At 51.9% G+C, this 24,775-nt stretch overlaps 5 protein-coding genes across 5 annotated transcripts in view; 2 read left to right on the top strand and 3 right to left on the bottom strand.

Moving 5' to 3' along the window:
- Window positions 1-1,595: 1,595 nt before the first annotated feature.
- On the bottom strand, window positions 1,596-2,850 carry LOC131209645 (peroxisomal multifunctional enzyme type 2-like). The gene is made up of 2 exons (XM_058202755.1): window positions 2,645-2,850; window positions 1,596-2,460 (listed from the first exon to the last, which is right to left on the bottom strand). Exon 2 carries the CDS (start codon window positions 2,437-2,439, stop codon window positions 2,107-2,109), a length of 333 nt encoding a protein of 110 aa, XP_058058738.1. The 5' UTR covers window positions 2,440-2,460; window positions 2,645-2,850; the 3' UTR covers window positions 1,596-2,106.
- Window positions 2,851-6,449: 3,599 nt separating this feature from the next.
- Window positions 6,450-7,162, bottom strand: LOC131207126 (glutathione S-transferase D5-like). The gene is made up of 2 exons (XM_058199734.1): window positions 7,031-7,162; window positions 6,450-6,959 (listed from the first exon to the last, which is right to left on the bottom strand). The coding sequence occupies exons 1-2, from the start codon at window positions 7,160-7,162 to the stop codon at window positions 6,450-6,452; spliced, it is 642 nt and encodes a 213-aa protein (XP_058055717.1).
- Window positions 7,163-7,689: 527 nt separating this feature from the next.
- On the top strand, window positions 7,690-8,355 carry LOC131207125 (glutathione S-transferase 1-like). The gene has a single exon (XM_058199733.1). It carries the CDS (start codon window positions 7,702-7,704, stop codon window positions 8,353-8,355), a length of 654 nt encoding a protein of 217 aa, XP_058055716.1. The 5' UTR covers window positions 7,690-7,701.
- Window positions 8,356-8,611: 256 nt separating this feature from the next.
- On the top strand, window positions 8,612-9,333 carry LOC131207124 (glutathione S-transferase 1-like). Its single transcript, XM_058199732.1, has 2 exons — window positions 8,612-8,746; window positions 8,818-9,333. The coding sequence occupies exons 1-2, from the start codon at window positions 8,612-8,614 to the stop codon at window positions 9,331-9,333; spliced, it is 651 nt and encodes a 216-aa protein (XP_058055715.1).
- Window positions 9,334-9,434: 101 nt separating this feature from the next.
- LOC131209215 (uncharacterized) overlaps window positions 9,435-24,775 on the bottom strand; it is a 30,104-nt gene continuing 14,763 nt past the window's right edge. The window contains exons 2-6 of the mRNA XM_058202225.1: window positions 11,768-12,127; window positions 11,189-11,702; window positions 10,948-11,112; window positions 10,216-10,532; window positions 9,435-10,147 (exon numbers count right to left, since the gene is read on the bottom strand). Of these exons, the coding sequence (XP_058058208.1) occupies window positions 9,435-10,147; window positions 10,216-10,532; window positions 10,948-11,112; window positions 11,189-11,702; window positions 11,768-12,127 (2,069 nt within the window). The remainder of the gene's footprint in view (window positions 10,148-10,215; window positions 10,533-10,947; window positions 11,113-11,188; window positions 11,703-11,767; window positions 12,128-24,775) is intronic.

Here is a 24,775-nt window from a genome sequence, read left to right as displayed (position 1 = left end):
GGCTACCATTGCCGATCCCAGCAACATTCCGCGCGAGAAGTATGCTAGGGCGTGATTGCTCCGCGTGTACGCACGGTGCATGTGCAATACAGGAATAAAAGGTGTATAGAAAAACCACGAAGTCTCGTTAATGCTGTGCCTACATTATATCAATTAGTAACCTACGTCCCGCAAGTTGACCAGCGAAGAAGTGAGCAGAGCGAGAAGATCACCGTGGAAGTTGGACGATTCAATGAAGAAAAATGCAAATAATTGGAAAAGCTTTTCTAAGGCCCACAAGTTTGATCCTCGTTGGCCACGTTCGCAAAGTAGTTGCTGTAATCGGATGAAAGATTAACGACAAAAATCAAAATCTCTGAACCTATTTTAAGAAAAGGAGAAGAACGAATCACAGAAAGCGATTCGAAATAGAATAGCAAATTTGCTACTTAAACTAAACTGGGTTCGCAGGCGAAATTAGACAAGGTACGTAACGATGCGTCACCTGAAACACGCACAGCTGCGCAGCTGAAACTTACGAAACTTGAAAGCAAACTCTGAAAACGAAATGAAAAATCACAATCCGAGCCCATTTTAGCTGGAATAGCCGATAGTTAGATCGCTGAACGGACATGCTCGTTGTTAACCGCGCGAAACAACGATGTTCTAGAAAGGGAGCATTTGACTCTTTAATCGCTCTGCCGCCGCCTATCAGTTCGCCGAGATTGAAGTTGACCACAAGTTGGTAAGGAAAAGAAAAGACTGCTAAAACGGATGCGAACGCTAGATCGAGTGGCAGGAATCTCTGTGTACACCGTGCTGGCGGGAGCTTTGTTTCGTCGCCTGTAGGTACCGTTCACTGCGACCCTCAACTGTTAAAAAATGCACGAACCGACCACTTGAAGTTAAAGCTGTTCACAATCTGCACGTATAAAGTAGCATTTTAAAGCCAGAGCCAAGGTACTTCCTGTTGCAAGGATACTACTGTTATTCCCTTCGTCCACTCGAAGAAACCCAAACACATACCTTTATCAAGCAAGAGGCCGGATACCATTTGTTGGCAAAGAATAATTGTATAAAACCCACACAGGCACAGACGGAACAACTATGAAACAGTTAAAACTTTTAAAAGGTAATAGGATCGGTTGGTGTATTTAGTTTAGTTTTCCAGGTTCACTCGTAGATTTCTGCCTATCCATCGAACGGCGATTCTACGTTGCCGCTGTTCAATGCTACGCTTCCAGCAGCGCTCGGGCACGGTCGGGTCAGGCACGGATCTAGAATCCTACGCCTCTTTGCAAGCGCCCAACCCATTCAGGCGATAGCGGGATGATATGGATGAGAAGGAAACCGAAACGCTACGTTGGTGAAGTGGAGACGAGCAGAGTGAAAAACAATCGCAAAAAACAGAGCGTTTAGCTTAATGTTTGTAGCAGAACCAAAGCCCAATAAAACAATAAAACCGACGAAAAAGCAATCTTTCCGAGGACGCACTCGCGCCACAAGTGATGGCGTATCGAAGAAGAAGTCGAAAGAAGCGATAAGGTACCGTTTGAGCAAAGAAAATTTGCCTGATTTGTTTAGAATATTTCGTTGCATGAAACCCATTATCTTAATCGATCCGCTGCGTGGCTTATATCCAACGACGGCAGGGACAAGATGTGTGTCACTATCAGTGTGCATTGGCCGCGCGACAGAACGGAAAATGAAACCAGGGAGAGAGTCGGAAGAAAACACAATTGTCGATGTGCATCTGTTTTCGAGCATCATTTAATGGTCATTCTTCCGCACAGCGTGGATGGTACGATGTTGGTTGCGTACGGAGTCCCAGAACCGGACCGCCAATGTTACGATAGTATTAGTGACACCAATACTACCGTAACATTCGCGGCAATTGGTGGTGGGTTGCAGCCACTACCGGTACAAATGTTGCACCAGTGGTGGTTGACGACAATAATTTAAGACACAAAAAAAAAAACAGTAACAAGACCGGCACGATGGAGGCGCGGCGATGCCCAACAGAAACAATAACGATAATAAGGAATCTTTCGTTCGTTTGTGCTGATTAGTGTTGGTGAATGGTGCAGAATAAGTTAACCAAGCTCTGTTTGCTGCAGTACGGCGCAACTATTTCAGCGAAGCGATGAACGGCTCCAGCAGGAAGATCAGCTCAACCTGTCCCTCTACGTCCAGCTTGTCCTGGGCCAGGGCCTCCTTGGCCGGCATGGCACCGGTGCCGAGGGCGAACATGATCTCGTCGTCCAAGGTAAGGGTGGCCTCCGCTGCGCCCTCCCCCTCGGTCAGCTTGCAGGCCTTCAGGTCGAGCACCCAGGTCTTGACGGTCTTGCCGCCCTGCTGGATGTGGAACTTGTAGATCTGCTGCACCTGGCGGTTGTTCGGGTCGATCGATTCCATGCGCTTGGCAATGCGCTGGAAGACGGCATCGGACTTGAGGGTCATTTTGGGTGGTAGTGTTGCAAGCTGCGCCGGGCACGAAACGAAACGAAAACGGAATGCTAAGTAACTACCACTTCCTGTTGCACTGCAGGGTCACTACTAGCTAACGGAGCACAGGGTATACGCTTCTGTCGCACATGAATCTTCCGGTCCTTCCACTACTGTTTAATTTCTGAACGAACGGGGAATTCCGGCTCGCCATACTTACCGACAGACGGGGACGAGTACACTGGACGATGGACAGTTTCAAACTGATGATTTCGCACTGGCTGGACGTTCCTATTTAAACCTCGCCGCGGAACAGGCCAGCGTCGCGGGAGGGGCGGCGATATGGGTTCAGCCCTGGGATCCGGGAATTGGTTCGGCGTGGTGAACGGTGGAGGTGTTATCACTAGTGTGGTGCATTCGCCCAAACTCGATAGGGTGCCTAATTCGATAGATTAGAGTACAATGCGGACACCGCAGACGGGAACCAGCTGCTGCATGGCCGGTTGGCGTGGGTTCCTGGAGGACGGCGGCGCCAGAGAAGGAAGAGGTTGCAACCGTGTGTTGGTATGCGCGAGAAGCTACACTACAGGAGTAATATTTTCGCGAGACCCTTACTCGTAATACCGTCGGGGACGGGTTGCCGATGTTGGTGTGTCGAGGGACGTGCTCCGATGTACGTCCGTTCGCTCGGTAACTGTAAATTTTACCAAACGGAGCTACGGTGAGTCACAGTAAAATTAATCAACCCGACTGAATGACGATCGTTGACCAAATAAAGGTAAGAAGAGATCATTTTAATTTTAATGATCACAACTAACAACTGAAAACTTTGTGGTCTTGACAATTTTCTATAAATGTTTTGTAAATACAATAACGTTTTAACGTTCCTACAGAGAAAATGCAGCATAACAGAAAAGAAGAAGAAGAAAAAAAAATCTCCTAGTGTTTGAATGTCCCATTGTAAGAAGATCAGTCTCATTACAGTTACAGTTTCGGTAACCAAAGCCCCAGGTATCAGTATCCGGAGTTGGCGGTTGGATGGAACAGTGACGAGATTATTTGGACAAAGATTCATCCTCTCCATGGCGCGTCTGGTCCAACTATAAACCCAGACGCCTTCATCCGCAGGCGGATGTTGCAATTATGAGATGTATCAACGGGCGGCACGCACTTTCGGCTTTCGGCCACGATTAGCGACGCAGCGTCACAAACTTCTTCGCGATTGTGCCGGCGAGTCTTCTTATTTAATCATTCATGGAGTACCTGAACGCAATGAAGTCGCGAAAAGAAGAACAGTTCGCGAAATCTTACACCCCTTGCGAACCATAAATCAAAGGCAAGTAGAACTTCGACCACCGATAACAAACGTTGGGCCGTGGCAACCTCTAGTCGGCGCTTCCCTGGTACCAACTGACTACATTTAAATATTTTATAATATTCTATTTAAGCTTGACAACGGTCGCCCGTTGAATGAGTCAAGGGAGAATTTTTTTTTTAAGATGAACAATGAATAGTATTGACATTTAAACGCTCCACGTTGGTCAATTACCTTCACGAAATTGCTTGCAAAAAGCGCTAAACGTTTGTTTTATTTTTAGAGTCCCCAAAACTGGCACTCGCACCGCGATAAGATTAGCGTTATGCAACAAAAGGGTCTAAAATAAACAACGTAAAATCAAGACCCCTGCTCATGTTCGTTGTGGATAAGACAAGGGATAAAGTTGATTACAGCTTCTAGCAACTTACGTTAGCGTTATCAGTGCCCTTAGCTACCGGTTATCCTAATTTGGTGATGCACATTTCGTTAGTGTTGAGCCGTGAACCGTTAGCCACGGTTGAGTGCACCATGGTTACACCTGGCCTACACATCGGCTCATTGTTGGCGTGTTTGTGCCGTACTCATAGTTGCAAAAAACACACCTAGAAACTGCCAAAAACTGCACGGATTTATCGGCGCCTCGCTTAGTAGATAATTGTACCGGCCGTTTTGCAGATTGTCATGGCTCTTACTCAATGTAGATAGGCTTGCCGTAGGTGAAGCCACTAATCCACAGATGGAAGCGGACTTTGAACGAGATAATTTCATTTTACGACAGACGTATGGCACGTCGACGCTGTTTTGTTTCAACATTTCAGTTACAATAAGTTAGTCACAGTTCTTTTTTAGTTTGAAAAAATATATGTTATACACAACAGATATTGCCTTATAAAATAATTATGTAAACTTTAAAAATACGTAATTAGGTTCATCATAATTAAATAAAAATGTGCACTGTTAAGATATATAGTATAAAGTCGAAAATAGGTTTGACGAAAGTTGCACCATAAATCTATCACGAATGTGCAATTACCCTGGTATTTAACAGTATAACGATACCAATCGTCGATTGCTAGAACCAGCTAGCAGTGGGATATTCCGTATCGCCGTGTTTTGATTGATCTAAACACAAAGTTAACGAAAGCTTGTCGATTTATTGCATTAGTTCGATAAGGCTATATTTGAGCCAAAACGATCGGACAGTTTGAAGATAGGGGTTGCCTTTGAAATATCGCATATCTGCTTCATATACCAAAGCTTTATGTGGGTTCTTATAGTTAAAAAAACGCATTTTCGATTGATGGTTCCATTAATTTACAATACTACAATATTACAGTAATCAATCGGTTTGCAAAAAACGAAAACATGAGTTAAACGTTTTCTCAAATGTTTTTATTGCTAAGAAAACTGCAAATAAAGTGGTGCACCCTTCATAACACACAAAACTTCCTACTCTTCCCAATGCAACAATTCGGAAAAGTATATTTTATCAGCATTTATCAGTTCACTTACTGATTAACTAACGTTTATCGATCAACATACATTATTTTTTTGCTTTCTATAGCTGTGGCTTATCGCTTTGGCATCATCGCTACCTTCTGTTGAAGAGTGTGTAGTTGCCGCGGTATTTTAGTTAAGTTATAAAATGCCGGTTATTTTCTGGTATGCAAGGATGTGTTGCAGCCGATACTGTTTAGCCATAGCGTAGTTAATGCCCATTGAAGAGCTATGCGAATCATGCTTTACAATAAATGATATAAAAAGTTATCCAAAGGTACTAACAAGGCTAAAAATTAAAGGAAGTAACTTACAGTTCACTTGCCAAAGGGATTTGAATATTTTGTTTAAAGGGAGCGCTTGATTGTAAAATTGTTGATTTTGCGATTGCTTGATGATCCGCCTTTTCGGATTCTTGAGAACGTAAATCAGATTTTGACTGTCTTTTTGAACCAAACTGACTTATGATCTTATGTTACTATTTCCTTCGCTCTGTTGATGTCAACTGTTTTCAATATGCTTCGTCTATGCTTTAATGTCGACATGTTTGTGATAATCCCATTTTTTAACATCTTTTTTTTTGGACCCAAATTTCAGATTAGTACCGATAAAATTAAATAAAACCTATTAAGTGGAGTAACAAAATAAATGCACCGAAAACTTTTATCCGCCTACCGGTTGGAGGTGTGATTCGAGAGCTAAAGATAACGTATCCTTATCTAAACAAATCTCTTCCTTCAACGGAGATTAGCGTAAGCTTGCGCGTAGCGATGGCAAATAAGCGCTTTGGCTACAATGCAAGTCAGCTTTTTCAGCTGCAAGCTTGTAAGCGAGAGAATAACCATTTCATAATTTGAACGAGTTCGAATTAATTTGATTGTCCAGGTTCGATTCGTTTTTGAACCTCTTGGTTCCAGGGTGTTAGTTGAACATCAACCGTCGATGAATTATTTTGCCTGCTGCTGGGTTATCATGTCAAACCTATCTAACCACCGGAAGTCAAATTTATAGTTGCATCTGACATGTTTGTATCTGATTCGTGATATGATGAGTAATGATTTCGATCGTGCCATCGATCGTGAGTTAAATTAAGATGTGTGACAATTAGTGCTTGGTCTGGGGCTTATAGAATGCTAACAAACTATGCAGCATTACGGCTGAATTCAAAACCAGTTCGTAACGGTTTGGGCACATTTTAATTCCGTTTTATTTAATTGGAAGAATTGGCATTCTCGATGTACTGATCAGTCTTCTCGCGCATTTCCTTGTAGAAGGCATCGTAGTCCGGAAATTCGCCGGAAACCCTGGCCACCCATGCCCTGATGCCTGGATAGGCTTCCAGGCCGTACTTGAACCACCCGAGAGCATTGATGCTGCTGAGCATACACGCATCGGCAATGGTTAAATGATCGGCCGCCGCGTACGGTCGTTCCGTCACAAATCGCTCCACAAGATCGAGCGCCTTCCGGAGCTTCTCGCGCATCTCGTCGGTCGGTTCTTTGCCGCCCAAGGCAGCTTCGAGGTTGGCGAGCACGTTTTTGTACAGCGTGCCGATGTCGAAAAACATCCGCTGGTTGACGACGGAGCGCACCTTCGTGTCCTTTGGGTAGAGCGTGTCGTCCGTGGCATACTTCTCCACCAGATACATCATAATGGCGAACGATTCCCAGATAACGTGCCCATCGTCGACGAGCGTTGGGATCGTATGTTGAGGATTGAGCTAAAACACGATTGAGCTGAAGCATTGCAGCGAGGTGTACCGAGATTGCGCCGAATCACTCGTTGACTTACCTTTGTCAGAGCGGCCACATCGGCCGGATCATTGAAGTCTACCTTCTTCAGCTTCAGAGAAATGCCCAACTTTTTCGCCACAAGCAAAACATTCTGGCACGGTGGCGATACAATGTCGCTGTATAGTTCCATGCTGACCGATCGCAGGGGTTGACTGCCGCAGCCACTAGCGTTAGCAGCGCGTTTTATATTAGCGCTTCTAACAATTGCTATCACCAGACCCTCCGGAGCGCCAATTTATGAATTTCGGAATGGATCCTCGTCGATCCACCACCTCGACTATGCTCTCTAACGCTGACGAGCGCTTAGCATGACTCGCACCGGAACCAAAAAGTAGCAGCAATAATCAAGTGCAAAAAACATCATTCCCAAAATGGGCAGAGATAACGCACGGCACTGATTGGATTCATGCTACAGTGCAGGGAATAACAATAAACGTACGATGATTGATTGTACAATCAAAATAATCGGAATCTGGCACGTTCGGTGAGCAAGGACAGTCTACCGTTTCCCGACGTCCCTCCTGAAGTCCGATTGTTGAAAGTGTACTACAATAATGGCCGCCACACCCGGAAAAGCGAGGTAATCCATCAACACGGCGCGCATGTTGCAACGTTTGACGTATAAATTTAGGCGCACCCGCTCCGAGAGGGCTCATTTGACCGGCGGATATGGATCTGTACTACAACATCCTTTCGCCTCCGTCGCGGGCCATTTTGCTGCTCGGCGAGTCGCTGCAGCTGAAGTTCAACCTCATCAGCCTCGACGTGCACCGGAAGGACTACGTGAACGCGGAGTTCAAGAAGATTAACCCCCAGCACACGGTGCCCACGCTGGTCGTCGACGGTGAGGCCATCTGCGAGCCGGGTGCCATCTTGATCTATCTGGCCGAGCGGTTCGCCCTCGGCAGCAGTGGCCTCTACCCGACGACGGACCCCCTCCGCCGAGCCATCGTCAACCAGCGGCTGTTCTTCGAGTGTGGCACCCTGTACAAGTGCATCTTCGTGTACTACACGCCGGTGGTGCTGGAGCGGTCCACTCCGATCGCGGCGGACCGACAGAAGCTGGAAGAAGCGGTGGCCGTACTGGAGGGCATTCTGCGCGAGAACGCCTTCCTGGCCGGGGACACTCTGACCATCGCCGACTACTCGCTCGTCTGCACCCTGTCCATGTTGATGGTACTAAAGTTCGATCTCGGTCCGTACGATCACGTGCGTCGATGGTACGAACAGTGCAAGGGAGCGATCGCCGGTTACAACGAGCTAACGGAGCGTGCCGTGGCCATGTTCCAAACCTGGCTCGAGGAGGAAAGCAATCACCGGTAGACTACCGGCACCGTGGCCACCATATGGCGGTACCGACCGGGCGGTTGAGTTTGCGCTCTGCTGGCCTGTGACGTGACATTTCGATAATCGATATATCTTTGGCTCATCGAGCGATACGATGTAATCCTGGAGTGATAAGAGTTCCCCACCGGTAGCCGGGAGTGCAGTGCAAACCCCGGGCAAGAGGACAGTGACCACGCAGTCGCGTGACGTGATCGATCGGTGAACATTGTGTGTGAAGTGAAGGTGACCCAGAATGGAGTTGTACTACCACCCGGCATCGCCCTACTGCCGTTCGGTTATGCTGCTGGCCAAAGCGCTCAACCTGCAGCTGAACCTACGCTTCGTTGATCTGATGACCGAGGAGCAGCTGAAACCGAGCTTCACAGCGGTAGGACCTCGATGAAGGGCTGTGCGAACCGTTATGAAACTTTTCGTTGCCCTTTTCTATCTCGTTATCAGCTCAATCCGTTCCACTGCGTTCCGACGCTGGTCGACAACGACCTGACGCTGTGGGAATCACGTGCCATACTGGTGTACCTGGTGGACAAGTACGGCCGCACCAACAGTCGCCTCTACCCGAAGGACGCCCGAACACGCGCCATCATCAACCAGCGGCTGTTCTTCGACCACGGCACACTGGCGACGCGTCTCGAGGACTACTACTACCCGTTGTACTTCGAAAACACTCCGGCCGACGCGGGCAAAATGGAGAAGCTCGACGAAGCGGTGGCCATACTGAACCGCTACCTATCGGAAAATTCGTACGTGGCCGGGCCGAACGTTACCATCGCGGACTACAGCTTGGTGGCCACGGTTTCGTCACTGGAAGCGGTCCATTACGATCTCGACCGTTTCCCCGCTGTGGCGTCGTGGTACGGAGGCTGCAAGGCGCTCATGCCGGACTACGACGAGATCAACGAGAGCGGAATGCTGCAGTACCGTGCGTACTTTGAGTCACAGCGTAGCGATCCGTGATCCGAGAGACAAATGCGGACAGACACGGGGTTTTCAGTAGGATGTTTCGGTTTCGGTCTTTAATTTGTATGCCTTTCTCTTTCGCTTGATTGGTAATTGGTTTAACAGCTAAACTTCTTATGACCTAGGATAACACAGATAATCGTTGCTAACAATAAATAGTTAAGGTGCGACTGTACATGCGCGGCCGTGGAGCCGACGGTGCCCGGTTTCACCGAGGCCGGTTCGTGTTTCGTGTTGGTGCTGTACGGCGGACGGTTGGCTCCGCTGGCACCACTGCTGCTTCCACTGCTTCCGGTGCTGCCGCTTTGGCCAGGGTGGCTGCCGGAGCCACCGGTGGCCGCACCACCACTGCTTCGTATCGTGGACGATGGGGGCGATGGCGTCGACGGCGGCAGCACCACGGAGGGCGAGGAACTTTGGTGGAAATGGGTTCCGTGGGTGCCGCCAGATACGCTGTCGCCGCCGCCGTTGATCGCGCTGTTACCACCAGAACCGCCACCGCGGTCAGTGTTGATGGACGTGGCGGGTCGTGGCGTCGGTTGGTTCGCTACGTCCAGGTACTTGTGCGTGGGCCGCGCGGACGACTTGAACACCTCCGGCTGGGTGCAGTGGGCCACCTTGTTCAGCTCCATCCCGAACCGGTGCGGGTTCACGTCCCGCTGGCAGTGCTCGCCCGCTTCCTTGATGAAGATCTGGCGATCAGAGAGCATCGTGCCGACGAAGCACTCGTACGTTCCGACGTCCCGGCGCTGCGTGTAGGTGTACACGATGTTCCGGTGGGTCCACTGGCCCAGGCACCGGTACTCCCGCTCTGCAAAACGAAGCGTGTGTTAGGACCCTAGTGCGGACAGTCTGGAAGGCACTCCACCAGCTACTCACCTTCGTAAACCTCGCTCTTATCGTCGCAGCCGGAGATCTGATAGTACATGATGTCCTGCGATTCGCACTCGGACGACAGCTTCGCGCACAACCCGTCGTCGTCCGGGATGATGCCGGCGAACTCGCCGACGATCGGGCACGGCGATACGATGTCGTTGCTGTCGAGCCGGCCCTGCGTCAGCCACCGGTCATCGTTGAAGTAGAAATCGTTGCAGATCGTCGCGGTGTAGTTGGCCGAGTGGCGGCTGCTGATCTGGAACTCGAACACGTTCGTGTCGCGCCGCTCGATCTTCAGGCATTGGTACATTTCCTCGCCACTAGTCAGGGGGGAGACAGAGTAGCAGAGCGGTTGCAGAACGGAGATTAGCGTTGGGTCTCGGGTCGACAATCAATCGCTGTCGAGGTAATTACACCCCGAGGTAGGGGCTTTCACTTGCGCGCACTCGGTAATCGAATCTCGAAAGGAAGGAAGCGACTGAAGCGATTTCTTGGGAAAGTCGCGTCCGAAACCTAAATCAACGTTTCGCGTTCGGCGTTGATTAGAAAACTCGAGAATTGCCCTGCCAGGGGGCGATCTTGTGGCCACCGATTAATAAAGCGCAGCGCGCAGGTGGCGAATGAAATAATGAACCATCCAATTTGTTAATTAATTTCGTTCCGCAAAAAGCGAAAGGAGAGCAGAGGCCGGGAAAACGGGCGCGAACCGGGGTAGAAGCCCATTGCGATAATTACCACTGCGTTTGGCTGTAGACGATGAACTTGTTCGTGTCGTGGTTGGTGGTGTAGTTCTTGACGCACTTCATCGTGTACGTCTTGAAGGAGTTCTGGTCTTTGTAGACGAGCTGGTTCTGGCTGACGGTCACGTGCTCCCAGCGTCCGATCAGCCAGCTGGGAAAGCTGCAAGACGGTAAGGCGAGCGATCGCACCAATTAGTACACCGTGTCGATGATCGATGGTCGATCGCGGAACGTACCTGCAGTACTGGACGACGGGACCGAACTCGAGCGGAATGGGCCGCAGGGTGAGCAGCTCGTGGTGGTACTCGTTCCCGATGCCGTTCCCGTTGGTGTAGCGCGAGTTCGGGTGGCGCACGTACTGACGTTCGATCGAGCGGCACGTCGAATCCCGGCTGAACGCGATCTCGATGACGCCCGTCTTCGGGTTCTCGGTGTACGTGGCACACCGGTACTTGGGTCCGAGGTGCGTGTCGTCGCCAGTGCTCAGCAGCGCCAGATAGTTCTGATTGCGGAACCCACGCCAGTGGCCGAGACACTCGAACGTTACCTCGCGGTCCGCGAAGCCACAGTTGCGGAAGTGAAGATTCAGTGCCGACCCGGACGGACAGTTGTCCACCTCGGACTCGTCCGAGTCACACTCGACGGTGCCGTCGGTCGTGTCGCTGCTGTCCATGCTGTACGTCATCCGGTACCGGCCGTGGATCGGGCAGTACTCCTGCCGGACGGCCACCCCATCGTAGTCGCGGAACTCTGCAAAAGTCGAACGAAGTGTTATTGAAGGAAGGACCGAGAGGCCACACAGAAAGGACACTCACTGTACAGAATGATTTCGGTATTTTTCGCCTCGTTCAGCACGTCGTCCTCGGACAGGCAGGAGGCCATCGCTTTCTCCTCGTTCGTGTGACACTTGGAGATGTAGTCGCTGTCGGCGGCCAGCACGCGTAGCACGTTTTTCGAGGCGAGCTTCAGGTGGAAGCACCGGAAGCAGCTCGCGTCCTCGGAGCCCGTCATCAGGATCACGTTGTTGTCGCGCCGCTTGTGGCAGCTACCCCACAGCGGGATCGCGCTCTCGGTGATGTTGATCCGGCTGTAGCGCACCGCGCCCTCCGCCGTGACGGTGTTCTGCGTGATGTACTCGCCCTGGAACTCGAACGGGAAGTAGCAGGATGCTTCCGCTGTGGGGCAAAAAAAAGAAAGGTTGAAACGTTAGCAACATCGACATGGCGGTCAGACAGGTAGCTCATCGACGTGGAACCACCACGGAGAATCGCAGCCCGTGGGAGAGCAGCAACCTGGTGGTGTCCGGTCGTCCCGCTGTGATTTACCCGGAACCGGAGCGATAGACCGAAAAGCTCGGTGGGAACGGTCCTCAATTTCACGGCTCGATGGGTCTGCTGTGGCCCCACGAGAGGGCCAGACACGAAGCAAGGCGACACCTACCCCGTCCGGTAGGCAATTAGAGACCCAATTGCGCGTCAACAGCGCGGAAGCGGAGCCAGACTCGCCACGTCAACGACTCAGGGTACAGCACAGCGCAGACAATTAGAGCTACCAGCGGCAGTTAGGTGCACCGAAATGGAAAGCTAGCTGCACTTGCTCTTCCTAGGAGCTGGGATGCCTATGCAGATTGGCAGAGCCTGCGCTGTAATCACCACAGCATAGGCCGGTCTCGGCATTCAGGGAGCCTCGCGGTAGTTACTTTCCCAGCGACGATCGCCCTGTTTTTGTTGCTTCCAGTTCCCCCACCCCGGGGGCGGCAGTACAAGCCGATAATTCATGCTTTTGGACACCGGCCACCGGTCCGCGCGGAACCGATAGCGGCCACTAGCGTTCCGTCCCTAACGGTGCTAATCGTCGCGGTGCATCGAGCTTCGCCACAGAGCCACAACAACTGTTGCAGCTGGCGGGACGGCGGCCTAACGGTACCGATGCGTTCCTCGGGACGAGCGGAGCGCAGCAACGCCCACTCCGGACCGTAGGGGCGTAGAAGAGGCCACCGCCGCCGTGGCCGTGCCCCGCTTAATTAAATCAACTTGGGGAAAAGTAACAACATTAAACGGTTCGCGAAATGGGCTCGCCTCGGTTCGATGCGGACGCGCGGCACGGAATGGCCTGCTGGCTGCTATCTCGGAGGATGATCGAAAGCCAGCCCTTTACCAGGCCAGGGCGGCGGTAATTAAGCCCCACACTAAACCGTAGGTGCGCTCCCAATGTGCGGCGGAAGATGCTGCTCTACTAAGCGCGATGCGAGATTAGGAGATAAGGCGTAAGACCCACAGGACAGACTTTAATTGCCGTTTTTCGTTTGCTCCGACAGCCTTCCGGCCCTGTAACCGCTTTTATGGGTGCGCGCGTGCGCGTGAAAGCTTAAGTAACCATTATTTGGAGTGGAGTAAGTACTCTAGACCTCGGCGGATGGTGGCACGTAGGCGTGAGAACTAGCGGTCGCGCATTACGCATTCGCCACGGCTCCGAGCCAGAGATCCGATCGATCGCGCGAACTAGGAATGAGTTCCAATTCCTGTGCATCGAGGTACCAGCATAATTCCCCGCCATCATCATCATAGAGGCAGAGGACACCATTGTTGGCCCTGGTGTGCACGGGACGTGATCGACCCGCGAAGACTCGCGGAGTGGATCATCCCATCGATCGATGACTAATGCGCGCTTTCGATGCGCCAATTATTGTACTCCTCAGCTCAGCCCAGGGCTGCCGGGCTCCAGGGAATTGCGAAACAATCGCTACGAACAGACCGCACAGACCGGGCCGTCATGTCGTGTCACCGTCACCGCGCGTGAGGAGGAGTTTTCTTGATGGGATTTGCGTAGGCACCCCACGGCGGCGGCGGCCGTGCCATATGCCATCCGTAGCCGAAAAGCCGTGCGCAGGCGTGTCCCGCTGGAAGAATCATCGCGACGTGTGGCCGCCCGATTCATGGAGCATGGAGCGCCTCGGATAGAGCTGGGCGCTCGAGGTAACGACGTTTTAATAAACAAGCATATTCCGCTCGGGATCGGGATGCCCTTCACTGCAGGACCTACAGCCAGGGGTTTGTGGCCGCCGAAAGGCAGACAACGCGATCGCGTGGCCGTCGCTACAAGCGACAAAAGTGGAATTTCTTGCGTAGGCGCACCACCACGCGTCTTGTCGGGACCGCTTCGAGAGATACAGGAACACGAGAAAGAGATAAATGGAGAGCGGGAGAACCGGGCTCCGAAGACCGAATGCACCGAATGCACGGCCGGCCGACCGGGTTTACGGTCCCCCAAGAAGTGCACCCCGCGTTTGGAGGAATTTGGACGACGAACCTCTCGAGGTCTTCTCGTTTCGGGTGGGTTGAGCTACAGGAGAGCTTCGCTCCGCATACGTTAACCTAATCGGAGCAGGGTCGTACGCGCACCGATCAGTGTCGCCCGATAAGCCCGTGAAAGGTACAGACTCGGTTGGTGGTCTCTGTGATCTGGTCCCGCGAGGTGGACGGTTGATCACAGGACGATAAATTAGCGGGTTGTCAATCTGGACAGACCCATAAAAAGACGCGTGGTAGTTGTGGGGCCATCTACGCCTTTACCAGGTGCCGCCACCGGCACCGGTGACAACAATGGGGCAACCCTCACACGAAACCTGCCAAGCTCCCACCGAAAACGCGTCATGAATTTCTCCCGGTCCCGGTCGGTAATTCTCGGTCCGTAACCCAACAAAACCGTAATAATCTCGGGCTCGGCACCTTCCCAGAACACGCTCGCTTGTGTCCGCGAACTCTCGAAGGCGAAGGGTCAATGGCGCCGGCCGGTTCTCACCCCGGAAGCCCGTTACTCATTGACATATTTTATGGGCGGCCGAAAAAATTCGCGCAGATCGCGCCGATTCCCATCATTAGCCGCCTGGGAACTGAATTAATTTCCGGCCAAACGTCCACTGGACTGGACCCATCCCATAACAGGGATTCGAAGATACGCTCCCGGACCGGGCCGGGCGAAAGGCAAAGGAAGTAACAGAAACTAACCGACCCACACGAAAGGAACGTCCAGCGAGTAGTGTTTTCCGGGTCACCACTTTGAGCGATTTTCGGGTGACACCGAAGGCTCTGCACCGTCCTGATCTGCGTCGTTGCTCCTCTCTAACGGCCAGTCAATTTGGGACCCTAATCGCAGAGCGCCCGGAGCAAGAGAAAATGGTACCAGGCACCGGCACCGGATGGTCAGTAAAAGCGCAATGAAACGGAAATTTATAGCGCGCACCCGACTTCCGCGTGCCATCGTCGGTCTTTGTCGGTGTTTATTTAAATTGGTTTCGTTTTGATGGATTTTATCGGTGGCTGTGGGTCGGCACAATTGCGGCAACTTGAGACCCCGCAACCGGTGTGCGAGCATCACGTTGATGCGTGCAACCGCCATTGCTTCTCTATTGCTCTCGGTTAGAAAGTTAATGGTTTGCTTTCGACGTCAGCACCGCACACACGGGCCGTGTCGATAATGAGTGTTGGCCGCGGCTCATTGCTTTCGTTTACTGCTCGTTACTCGGGATTAGTTAGCTCAGGGGGGGTGCTGTAGTACATAATTTTAAATGTGTTAACAGTATTCCGTTGACCGTTAACAAACACATTGTAATTTTTGCTTATGTGTTTCATCAATTTTAGGTCAATTTTATTGAGCTCGCCATTTCCTGCATGTTTTACTACTGCTATGGATTTACTTGTTCGTTCAGTGATTTGATTTGGTGTTCAGTCGTATTAAAAACGCATCAAATTTTGCAGCTCTTAATTTACTTTAAACAATTTTTATGTACAGTGTCATCCATTTCGTCCATAACTGAAAAAATAGCGTTTCCCGAGCCCCCATTTAATTTTAAAGTTTTAACGCGTTCTTCTGTGGCTAAGAAATTCATTTTTTCAATTAAATTAAATTATGTTTTCGACTAAAAGTTTAACACTTGGGTTGACGGATATATTCGAAAACGGAAACTGTAACTGCTGTGATTTCGAACCTTCGAAATTTTAGTAAAATTGCTCAAAAGACGGCAGAACAAGGCAAATCATCACCGTTTGGAGGGCCAATGACCAAATTGGCACACACAAAATGGTTTGGAATAACCGGTCTATGATCGGGTAACCAAATCTTTGCTTCAAAAGGATTCCCACTTTGAGCAAATTTAATGCAACACTTTATCAAAGTGGTAAAAAGTATTCAAAAGTATTGCATTGACGAATAGATGTGACTCATCAATTTGTGATCTTTAAGTGCAACATAACGCAACATAAATTCCGCAGCCTTTCGGCAGTCGGGGGGACGCTTTCCCGACCAATGGCCGAGTTCAATGGCTTACGGGGAAAACGGGTGGAGAACACATTCGTTTCCTTCAACACCCGTCCGTGGTGGGGAATTTCATCGAATTGTTTGATTTTCCGCTTGACGGGAAACGCGGACCACCGCCGACGGTGGTCCACCGGTCTCAGTTTCCTTCCTTAAATTATTCCCTAACCGTAACCGAGACGCAGCGGCCACGGTGGTGGTCTACCGGTGATCGGTGATCGGGCCAATCAAGTGGAAAATGATCAACGGCCGGCGGTCGGTTGCTTTGCTTTTCCACCTTTTCGAGCCGAGCCAACAACAGGTGGCGGTGTCACGGGCGGGCGCGAAAAAAGGGCTGGAAATTGCCTGCCCGGGTGACAAGGGCAGTGGCCCTTCCCCGGACCGTGACCTTCTTTCAGGAATGCGCGCGCGAGCACCCCAAAAGCCGTGGTGGTCCGGCGGCCGCCGCCAAGGAGCACGGAAAAAGTGGATCGTTTCCCGAAGCTAAATGCAGCCGCTTGGCCGCTTTTCTTTGTTTTCTTCTCGTTAATATCTTTCGCTGCACACCGCCTCTCGGTCGCGCCCCTTTTTGCCACGATGCCATTACGGCGTCCGTGTGGCCGGCGATAGCCCCCAGGGGACCGCGGCACCTCGTCCGATTTCCACCTGAACGCTGCCCGATTTGGATCCGATTGCGGGCCCCGGGAACTGGCCGGACCGAACCGACCGAGTCCGGTGGCTGCTATCGGCAGCCGGGTTCGATGGGAACCACCGTTCCCGTGGCCTCTCCTGGCAGCTGCTGCTGGTGAAGGGCATGATCGCGAATTGCTACGTTCGCCAGCGCGACTTAACGTTTAATAAATATAAGCGCGACGACGACAACTCACTGTTCAGCTCTTGCTCTCTCTCTCTATCTCTCTGTTTCTGTCTCCCCTAGGGGCTAAGCACTTTAGGACGCGCTCCCGAGCTCAAATAGCGTGAAATGAAATCAAGCGAAGGAAACGGCCGCAAGCAAATGAGACCAGGCAAGGCTGGAGAGCAAAAAACCGGAACAACGTTTACAACCAACCGAGCTGAGTCGAGCCGAGGTCGACGGTACCAGCAGCGGGTAGCAGCGGGTTTTTTGCCCCCCTTTAGCTGCTGCGGTCTCCTAATGCAAACATACCACAACGTCACAGTCAACCAACCCGCGGCAAGACAATCTGCCACCGTGGGCTGTTTTATATTCGCCATTCTTTCGTCCGTTCGGGCCGCCGTTTTTACAGGCCCCCCATCGCATCCATCCGGTGTGTGACTGTTTGTGTGCGCTGGCTGGGCTGGGAACTCGAGCATGGAGCCCCCCGATGGGTGGTGCGCTATGGCCCCGGTGCATAGTTTGCATTGCGACAAGGCCCAAGGCTTACGACACACCGCAAGCCCACAAATGGCCTTGCACAAATCTAATAAAACTCGAATTTGCATCGGTTTGTCGATTCGTCATGGGAATGTTGGGCCTTCGTAATCCCAGCGTCAGTCGTAGACCTGACCAATTAAGTAATAGGAGCAAACACCACGAACCAAGCGTTAGGTATAAGGTCTAAGAACAGCCTAAGGCTTTGAGGGACAGCCAGCAGAATTAAAGACCACTATAGCTCAATGACACATCCTCATTCCGGTGTTTAGTACATGCGTTGGGTCTCATTTCTTGTACACATTTTTGGGTCTCAATTTCTTGTACTCCCGGTACAAGATAAGTTGATAACGTCCACGAAGCGCTTTGACACGCAAAGTGATTTTGTGTCATTTGCGAGAAGTGATGAGTTTCTTCTTTCAAATGTCGTCACGAAGATACTGTCTCGAGGCGAAAGGCGGTTCGCTTGTTACCATTGCTTCACAGTCCGCGAATTCAATGTCGACGACCGTCCACGTGAACGAAGGCTAAAACAGCATCAGGAGCACTGCTTCAGTACTAGGAGTTACCCGTTGAGGCTAATTTTCAAGCGTGGCCCACTGGCTCCAGAAGCGAACTAGAAGAGGTCTTGAATTGAAGATTGGGAGTGAAGCGATCGGAGTTTACGCACTGTTACTGCCTAATGCGAGGGCCAGGTGTGCGAAACCATTCATGCGGCGTTTCATGGATCGCCCTTTTTTAAAGCCCAATTCCACGAGCTGGAGGTCTCGGTGATGCCCAAAGTCGTTCCACAGGCCCCGGAGCGGTTCAGAAGCATGGCGAAAGACTGGAGCGGCATGGACGGTTCTGCTCCAGTTATCGGCATGCCACAGAGAGCGTGTAGGTTACGCTAGCGTACCGCGCGTCAACATCTTCGCGATCGTCGGAAGCGATCCACGGGGAGATCCGCGCGGAGCACCTCGATGTCGTGTCGCTATTTGTTTTGCAGTGTATGCTGTCCGCAAAAGGTCTCTTGTGAGGCCCGGCGCAGTTTAGAGACAATCGTAGGCCCCGCTTCTGCCGAGGTTCTGCTTGAGACGGTACGGTCCATTCATAAAACAAGCGTAGCCCATAACTCAACCACCAAGGTCAAGGTGTGGCGGGCGGGTCTCCAGGCGGGAGACGTGCGGAAGGAAATGCACATCTTCACATCAGCACACACACTTAGCCCGATCTCTCTCGGTATCTGGCCGCCTGACAATTGGCCCGGAATGGCTAGGATTTCACCGCGCGGGGAGCCAGAGATAGAGCGAGAACGCTAGGGCCAGGCTTTCTCACCAGAAATCGAAAACCATTGTAAAAGTGTTCATCAACCTCTTAGCATCTTCGTCCGCCGCCGTCGCCGCCGCCGGCGGCGCAGGTAGATTTATGTCCGACGTCCGATCCCAAGGAAACCGATTTCACAAAACATTAGCCTTGCCTTCCGGTACGCTACCCGGCGAGCCGTGGAATTCCTTCTGCCCACCCGGCCCGATCGGGAAGGCCTCACTGGATAGACCTCTAGGTCTTGGGATCGGTGATTTGGAAGAAGCCGAGCCAGGGAGAGAGAGAGAGAGAGAGAGGGAGGCCAAGAGCGGACCAGTTCTTCGAACTCCTGCGCGCGGTGGAAGCAAAACTATAATAACATCATTCGGATATCGGCACCGGAAATTCCATCATCTTATCCAGCTGGAAATTAGACATCGCCCCGAGAGCCGGGTGCGATAATAGTTCTAAATCTAGCAGGAAGAGGCACTGGGCAACGACCGCCACTCGGTAATGTTTCGTAAATGTTAGAATAATATCTCAATTCTTCGGACCGGACCACCGACTGGCCTGCGCAATTACCGAGCCGAGAAAGGAAGTCGGTAAGTACCTTTCGGAAGGCGGCCGAAAGAAGGAACCGAAGAAAGCGCAGCCCCGCAACCCAGTAATTAGATCGATTGACCCTCGGTGGGGGGAAAACTTCAAAACAAAAACCCCTGCCCTGGCTGGCCGGAGATTTTTGGGATCGTCCAAGGAATTAAAATGGATGTCTCTCTTCTAGGTGGTGCGGCGCTAACGTCAAAGGTGCGTGCCGCCGTGGCGGGTCCTGACGGTGCGTGGCGGTGCCTGGGTTATTACGCGATCGCCCCGAGGACCACCGGAGGGCTCAAATCCGGAACCGACTTAGCCCCGACGCCGAGGTTTTCAACCTGACGCAAACGTAATTATTTTTTCGTTCCGCCCAAAACCTCACGGGCCAAAGTCTGGAGTCTGGCCGAAAACCTGCTTACGGTGGCGGTTTATGCGGTGGGATCGAAAACTTCTGACCGGTCCTGACGCCGGACGCCGAGAGGGGGTTTCGTGGCGGTCTCTGCGGTTTTGGGCGAGCGATCGTCACCCGACTTGTTTACCGTTTCTTTTTTGGGGCCGGAAACGGAGCGACCGCTGACGGGGGGTTGTTGTTGGCCATGTTGACAGATTAGCAGATTTTTTAGATCTCTTTAGATAGTGGCACCAAATAATTGCTTCGGTAGCGGTAGAAGAAAAAAATAATTGAACCCACTACTCTCTCTCTCTGTCTCTCTACCTTTAATTGCACCTCAAGCGCATCGATCCAGCTCTGATACGGGGCCCCGGTGGGCCTAATGAAGCCAATTATCAACCAAAAACCGGAGCGCGAACGCAGCGCGAAACCCCAATCCTTGCGTAATGAATTAATCGATGTAATTTGAACCCAGCGCGCGCCTGCCGGACCCGGGAGGTTTTGGTGGCCCAAACCGTCCCCCGGGCCATATCGAAAGCCACAGAAACAAAAAAGCAGCGCAAAAATAAAGCTGGCATTCGATTCGATTTTGTCATCACTTCTCGAAGGGGGGCGAAGTGTGCGTTACAACAATGCGCTGGAAGCAGCCAGAGCGCATTTATGCAACACGAAACGACGCCGCTGCGCCGAGGCCAGCATAATAGTGTTGGAATAAACAATAAAACAAAAAACAAAAACAAAAACCGCAACCAAAAACAATGACAATCATTCTCGCCGACGGGCGCACTTTTCACGTGATTCGAGGGAAATGAAGAAAAAGCGCGCCCAAGCCCGGCGGCGACGGTGGCCAAAACGAGCTCGTTAGCAATTCTCATATTTTGGGGCGCACGAACGTCGATGAATGGGGCCATTTTCGCCTCCTTAAGTCGACTCACTCAGAATGGAGCCCGCTTTTCGGACGCAACACACTTTAATTTCCCCGTTTCGCTGTAGCGACCGGTGGTGGTCTGCGCAATGTTTTCAACCGTTTTTCCGGCCTGGCCGAGGGATTTTCGGTTCGGGAATAGAGTAATTAAAAAGTGGTTCACTCGTTGGGCATTGTGGGTACCACAGGGAGCCCACCGGTTCCGTTAGGGCCCGCGCAGAGAGCTGGGAAACGCGTCATGAAAAATACGTTTCTTTGAGCGCGATCGAACTGGTTACGATCCCCACGAGACCCCGGCGATCATTATCCACGGCACGGTCCGATCCTACCCCGGGTGGGGCACAAGATGGGAAATTAATGTCCGGAGCCGGTACCGGAGAGCCGGTGAAATCATTTAAACTACCCCGAAGACGCTACTTCAGGTGGCTAGGCGGTCTTGCACTTTCCTCTGGGCCGAATAAAAAAAAAACCGGCGGACGCTAAATTACTCACAACGTCGGTCGGTCGGTTCGGGTTGGATCATCTAATTTTCGAGCGAATCTAATGAGCTCTCGAGCGAGCCTCTTTCGCGCGCCGTGGCTTGCGATCGCGATCTATGCGCCTTGAGCCTCTCGGCTTGGTGCGCACCACGATTCGGAGATTAAATCCTCTGCTCACTCGATCATTGCGGCCTTCGGCCGATCGTCTCAGGCGTTCGTTCGCCGGCTTACACATTTTTGCGCGACCCCGGCTCCGAGGGTCGCCAGCCAAGTTGGACCGCTGCGCGCTGTGTTGTCATTTTCGTCAAGCCCGAAAATCCAATTGTCATGTATCCTCCCCACCGGCCGGCCGTGAGGAGGTTGGGTGCGGCTCTCGTGTGGTGTGCCACTTCGACGTGTTCGACCGTTGTTCGCCCAGTTCGCCGGGCGAACTGGTCTCCGCTCGCCGAATAAATGTTTATTGTGATACGATTAATTTTAATTTGATGTTAGATTTAAGTGAGCAGATTAGAATCATCAATCACGCCAGACGAAAGTGTCTCGTCGGGGAGGTGCAGGGGGTGGGGCGCCGAACGGTACCCAGGCAGTGCGAACACATCTCCCGCGGTCGATCCCGCAGCACCGGGAAGCCCGCGGATCCCCAAGAGGAGTCCAGGATCACTTGGGCTTGGGACCAGATCTAATCTGAGACGGGTTTTTGGTTCGTTTCGAGTGAATTAACTGGCTCTGCCGAGGCCGAAAAAGGGGTGGGGGGGAAAGAGAGAAAAGGAGAGCGAGAGGAACAGGGACACATACACAGACACCGAATAAGGCGCGCGCTTCGACGAGCAGTGACGACGACGAGATCGGATCTATTGACAATCCGGAACGAATTCCTTCGGTGCTGCGGTTCGTTAAGTGGGTCCCAACCCACCGTGTGTTCGCCGATCGGCGGGATCGCCTGGGATCGCCCTCGCCAATTCCTGTGGCGCGAGTGAAAGGTGTGACCATTTTGGGAGCACCGAGCCCGAGAAGACATCGCACTGGCACGCCACGCAGAAGAAAGTACCCTGCTGCGTCTGCTGCTCGAAAAATCAATATCCGGCCATACCCGGCACCGGTCGACACGCCGACGGTTCATCGACATCCGGAGTCCGGAGTCAGGTTTTACTGCTACGTGGCCAGGTACGGGCGCATCGCCCCGAAGGCTTCATTAGCAGACTCTCGGCGGCCAGCCAGCCAGCCAGCCAGCCATCTCACCTAATGCCGGGGCCTGGAAATTGAACAATTAAATCATCCAAAGCTCACAAATCCCCGGGAGACGCCCGGATGGGCGGAGAACGGGGAGATGTGCGGGGCCGAAGCAAAGTGGAGAAGCAAAACGGAAATCCATATCCACATTCCAAACGAGGATTGGGATTCGAAATTGGATTGAAACCTTTTACCAGCTGCTGATGCTGCTGCCTGGCCAGCCGTGGCGTGCCTTCGGACGTTCCTTCGTACGAAATAATTACCTCTCGAGGAGGTCCGTGTGCCGGAGGAGATTTGGTATTCTATTTCCTAAACCACATAATTTCCATCGTTTCGCCCGGTCCAGCGGCCCCAAAAGAACCATCATCCTCATCACGGCCGCCGGGCCGATTGAGAAAAAGGCCACTTACACGTCGAAACGAAGGATGATTTGTGGCGCTCGCCCCGCTGATCGCTGAAAGCACATTTGGGGCTTCAAAGTTTTGCGCATCGAAACCGCGAATTTGAAGCCCTGAAATGGATCGCCCCACGGTACGTGGCTGCGTACGCCGAATTTGGGCTGCGTGCTGAAACTGCGTCATTTGCATCGTCTCTCTCTCGCTCTCTCTCTTTCTCTCTCTCTCTCTCTGGGCGAGTAATTCGCAGGTTTTCGATTTCAAATCACCCCAAAAGCATGATGGACGCTGATGAAGACATCAACGATCGACAACGGCAGTTTTATCTTCTGCCACCTCGCAGAGCCCAAGCCGAGAGCGCAAGTTTTATAGGTGTCTCACTCCGCTCCGTGCGTGGCTCCGATAACTGGCCTCGACATGGCTTCCAATCAGTCATCCACATAGATCCGTCCCCGGGTTAATCCGTAGTAAAACCTCGGAATAGGAGAACACCGTTTACAGCGCTTAGCGCTTTCGCCTTTCGAGCCCTCTTCGTGCGCTGCCTGCCTCGGCGATCACATGGCACGGCCGGCCCACGGGTCGTGGTCGTGGGTCGATTCGTCCCGATCGATCTCCATCCTGCGCTTCGGATTGAAATACTTTTAATTACATGCTTCGATGGGCATTAATAGAATTAAATTGTAAACGTATAAGTATTCCGGTGCGTCGTCGTCGTCGTCTTCGGTGTCCGGATGGTCCGTGGTCCCGAAACACGCCGTTACTAATGCATGCCGCCACCACCAGCTACAGGAGATGGTTTGGATCTCGACGTCTGGACGTCTGGGAAGGAGGGGTCATAACTGAGGGGCTACCATTCACGCCGCAAAGTGATCGCCGGCAGGAAGCATGATTCCCGAAAACATGCCACAGCCCGTTAGCGGAACGCGGAAACTGACGCCCGCATTTGTCTCGGCCGATCGGTCACACACAGATCGGGCTGTGAGTTTCTCCTTTTCCCCAAAACATTGGCCGGCCTTAGGTACAGCACAAAACGCTACAGCTTGTGATGTGCAGGGTACAGGGTTGTTCAATAAATTTCGTTTGTGGATTACTTGCGAACTGGTTAAACAATAAATTACGATTATTATTGTAACTTTTCAGACCCGGTTTGCAGAAGAAAGAAAGTCCTTTTTCATCTGGACAATGCACCGTGTCACTAGAGCATTTTGGCAATGGCAACAATTCATGAATTTAAGTCCAAACCGTTGGAACATCCACTGTATGCACTAGAAATGGCTTCTAGCAACTTCCATCTGTTTCCAGACCTAAAACAATTCAAGGGTGCAAAGCGTTCTCCATCAAATGACGAGGTCATAACGGCTCTGGAAGCGCATTTTGAATCCCTTCCAGATTCTCAATTCAGGAATGGAGTACTGAATTATAAAGTGCATCGTAAGCGATAAAATTGTGTTTTTCTTATCGAACCACAAAACTTATTGAACACCCCGCGATATATCTCTGGGCTTCTCTGACAGCCACTCGGGAGCACCGCCGAAGTTGCCGAGACATCCGCGAGCATCTCTGGACTCCCAGGACCCGAGTCCGGATTTGGCGAATTAGATTAGATGAGTTGTGTATTTTGGGCAGTGGAGCGTGGCCACAACTTGTGGCCCTCTTTCCCCGGCAGCCCCAGCTCCGCCGACGACACGGCCCATAACGGCGGCACCGGACAATGCGACCCAGCGCTCCGGAGTGCTCCGAATACCGCGCAACCCCCGGGGAATCCGACTACGAAATGGGAGTGGCGCGGTGGTTCCACGCAAAGTTCATTTCAATGCATGAGGCCGGCCGGTCGGTCGGCGGGTGA

This window comes from Anopheles bellator, chromosome 2, assembly GCF_943735745.2.
Source record: "Anopheles bellator chromosome 2, idAnoBellAS_SP24_06.2, whole genome shotgun sequence".
Lineage (NCBI taxonomy): Eukaryota > Metazoa > Arthropoda > Insecta > Diptera > Culicidae > Anopheles > Anopheles bellator.
This window is presented reverse-complemented; position numbering and strand designations above follow the sequence as displayed.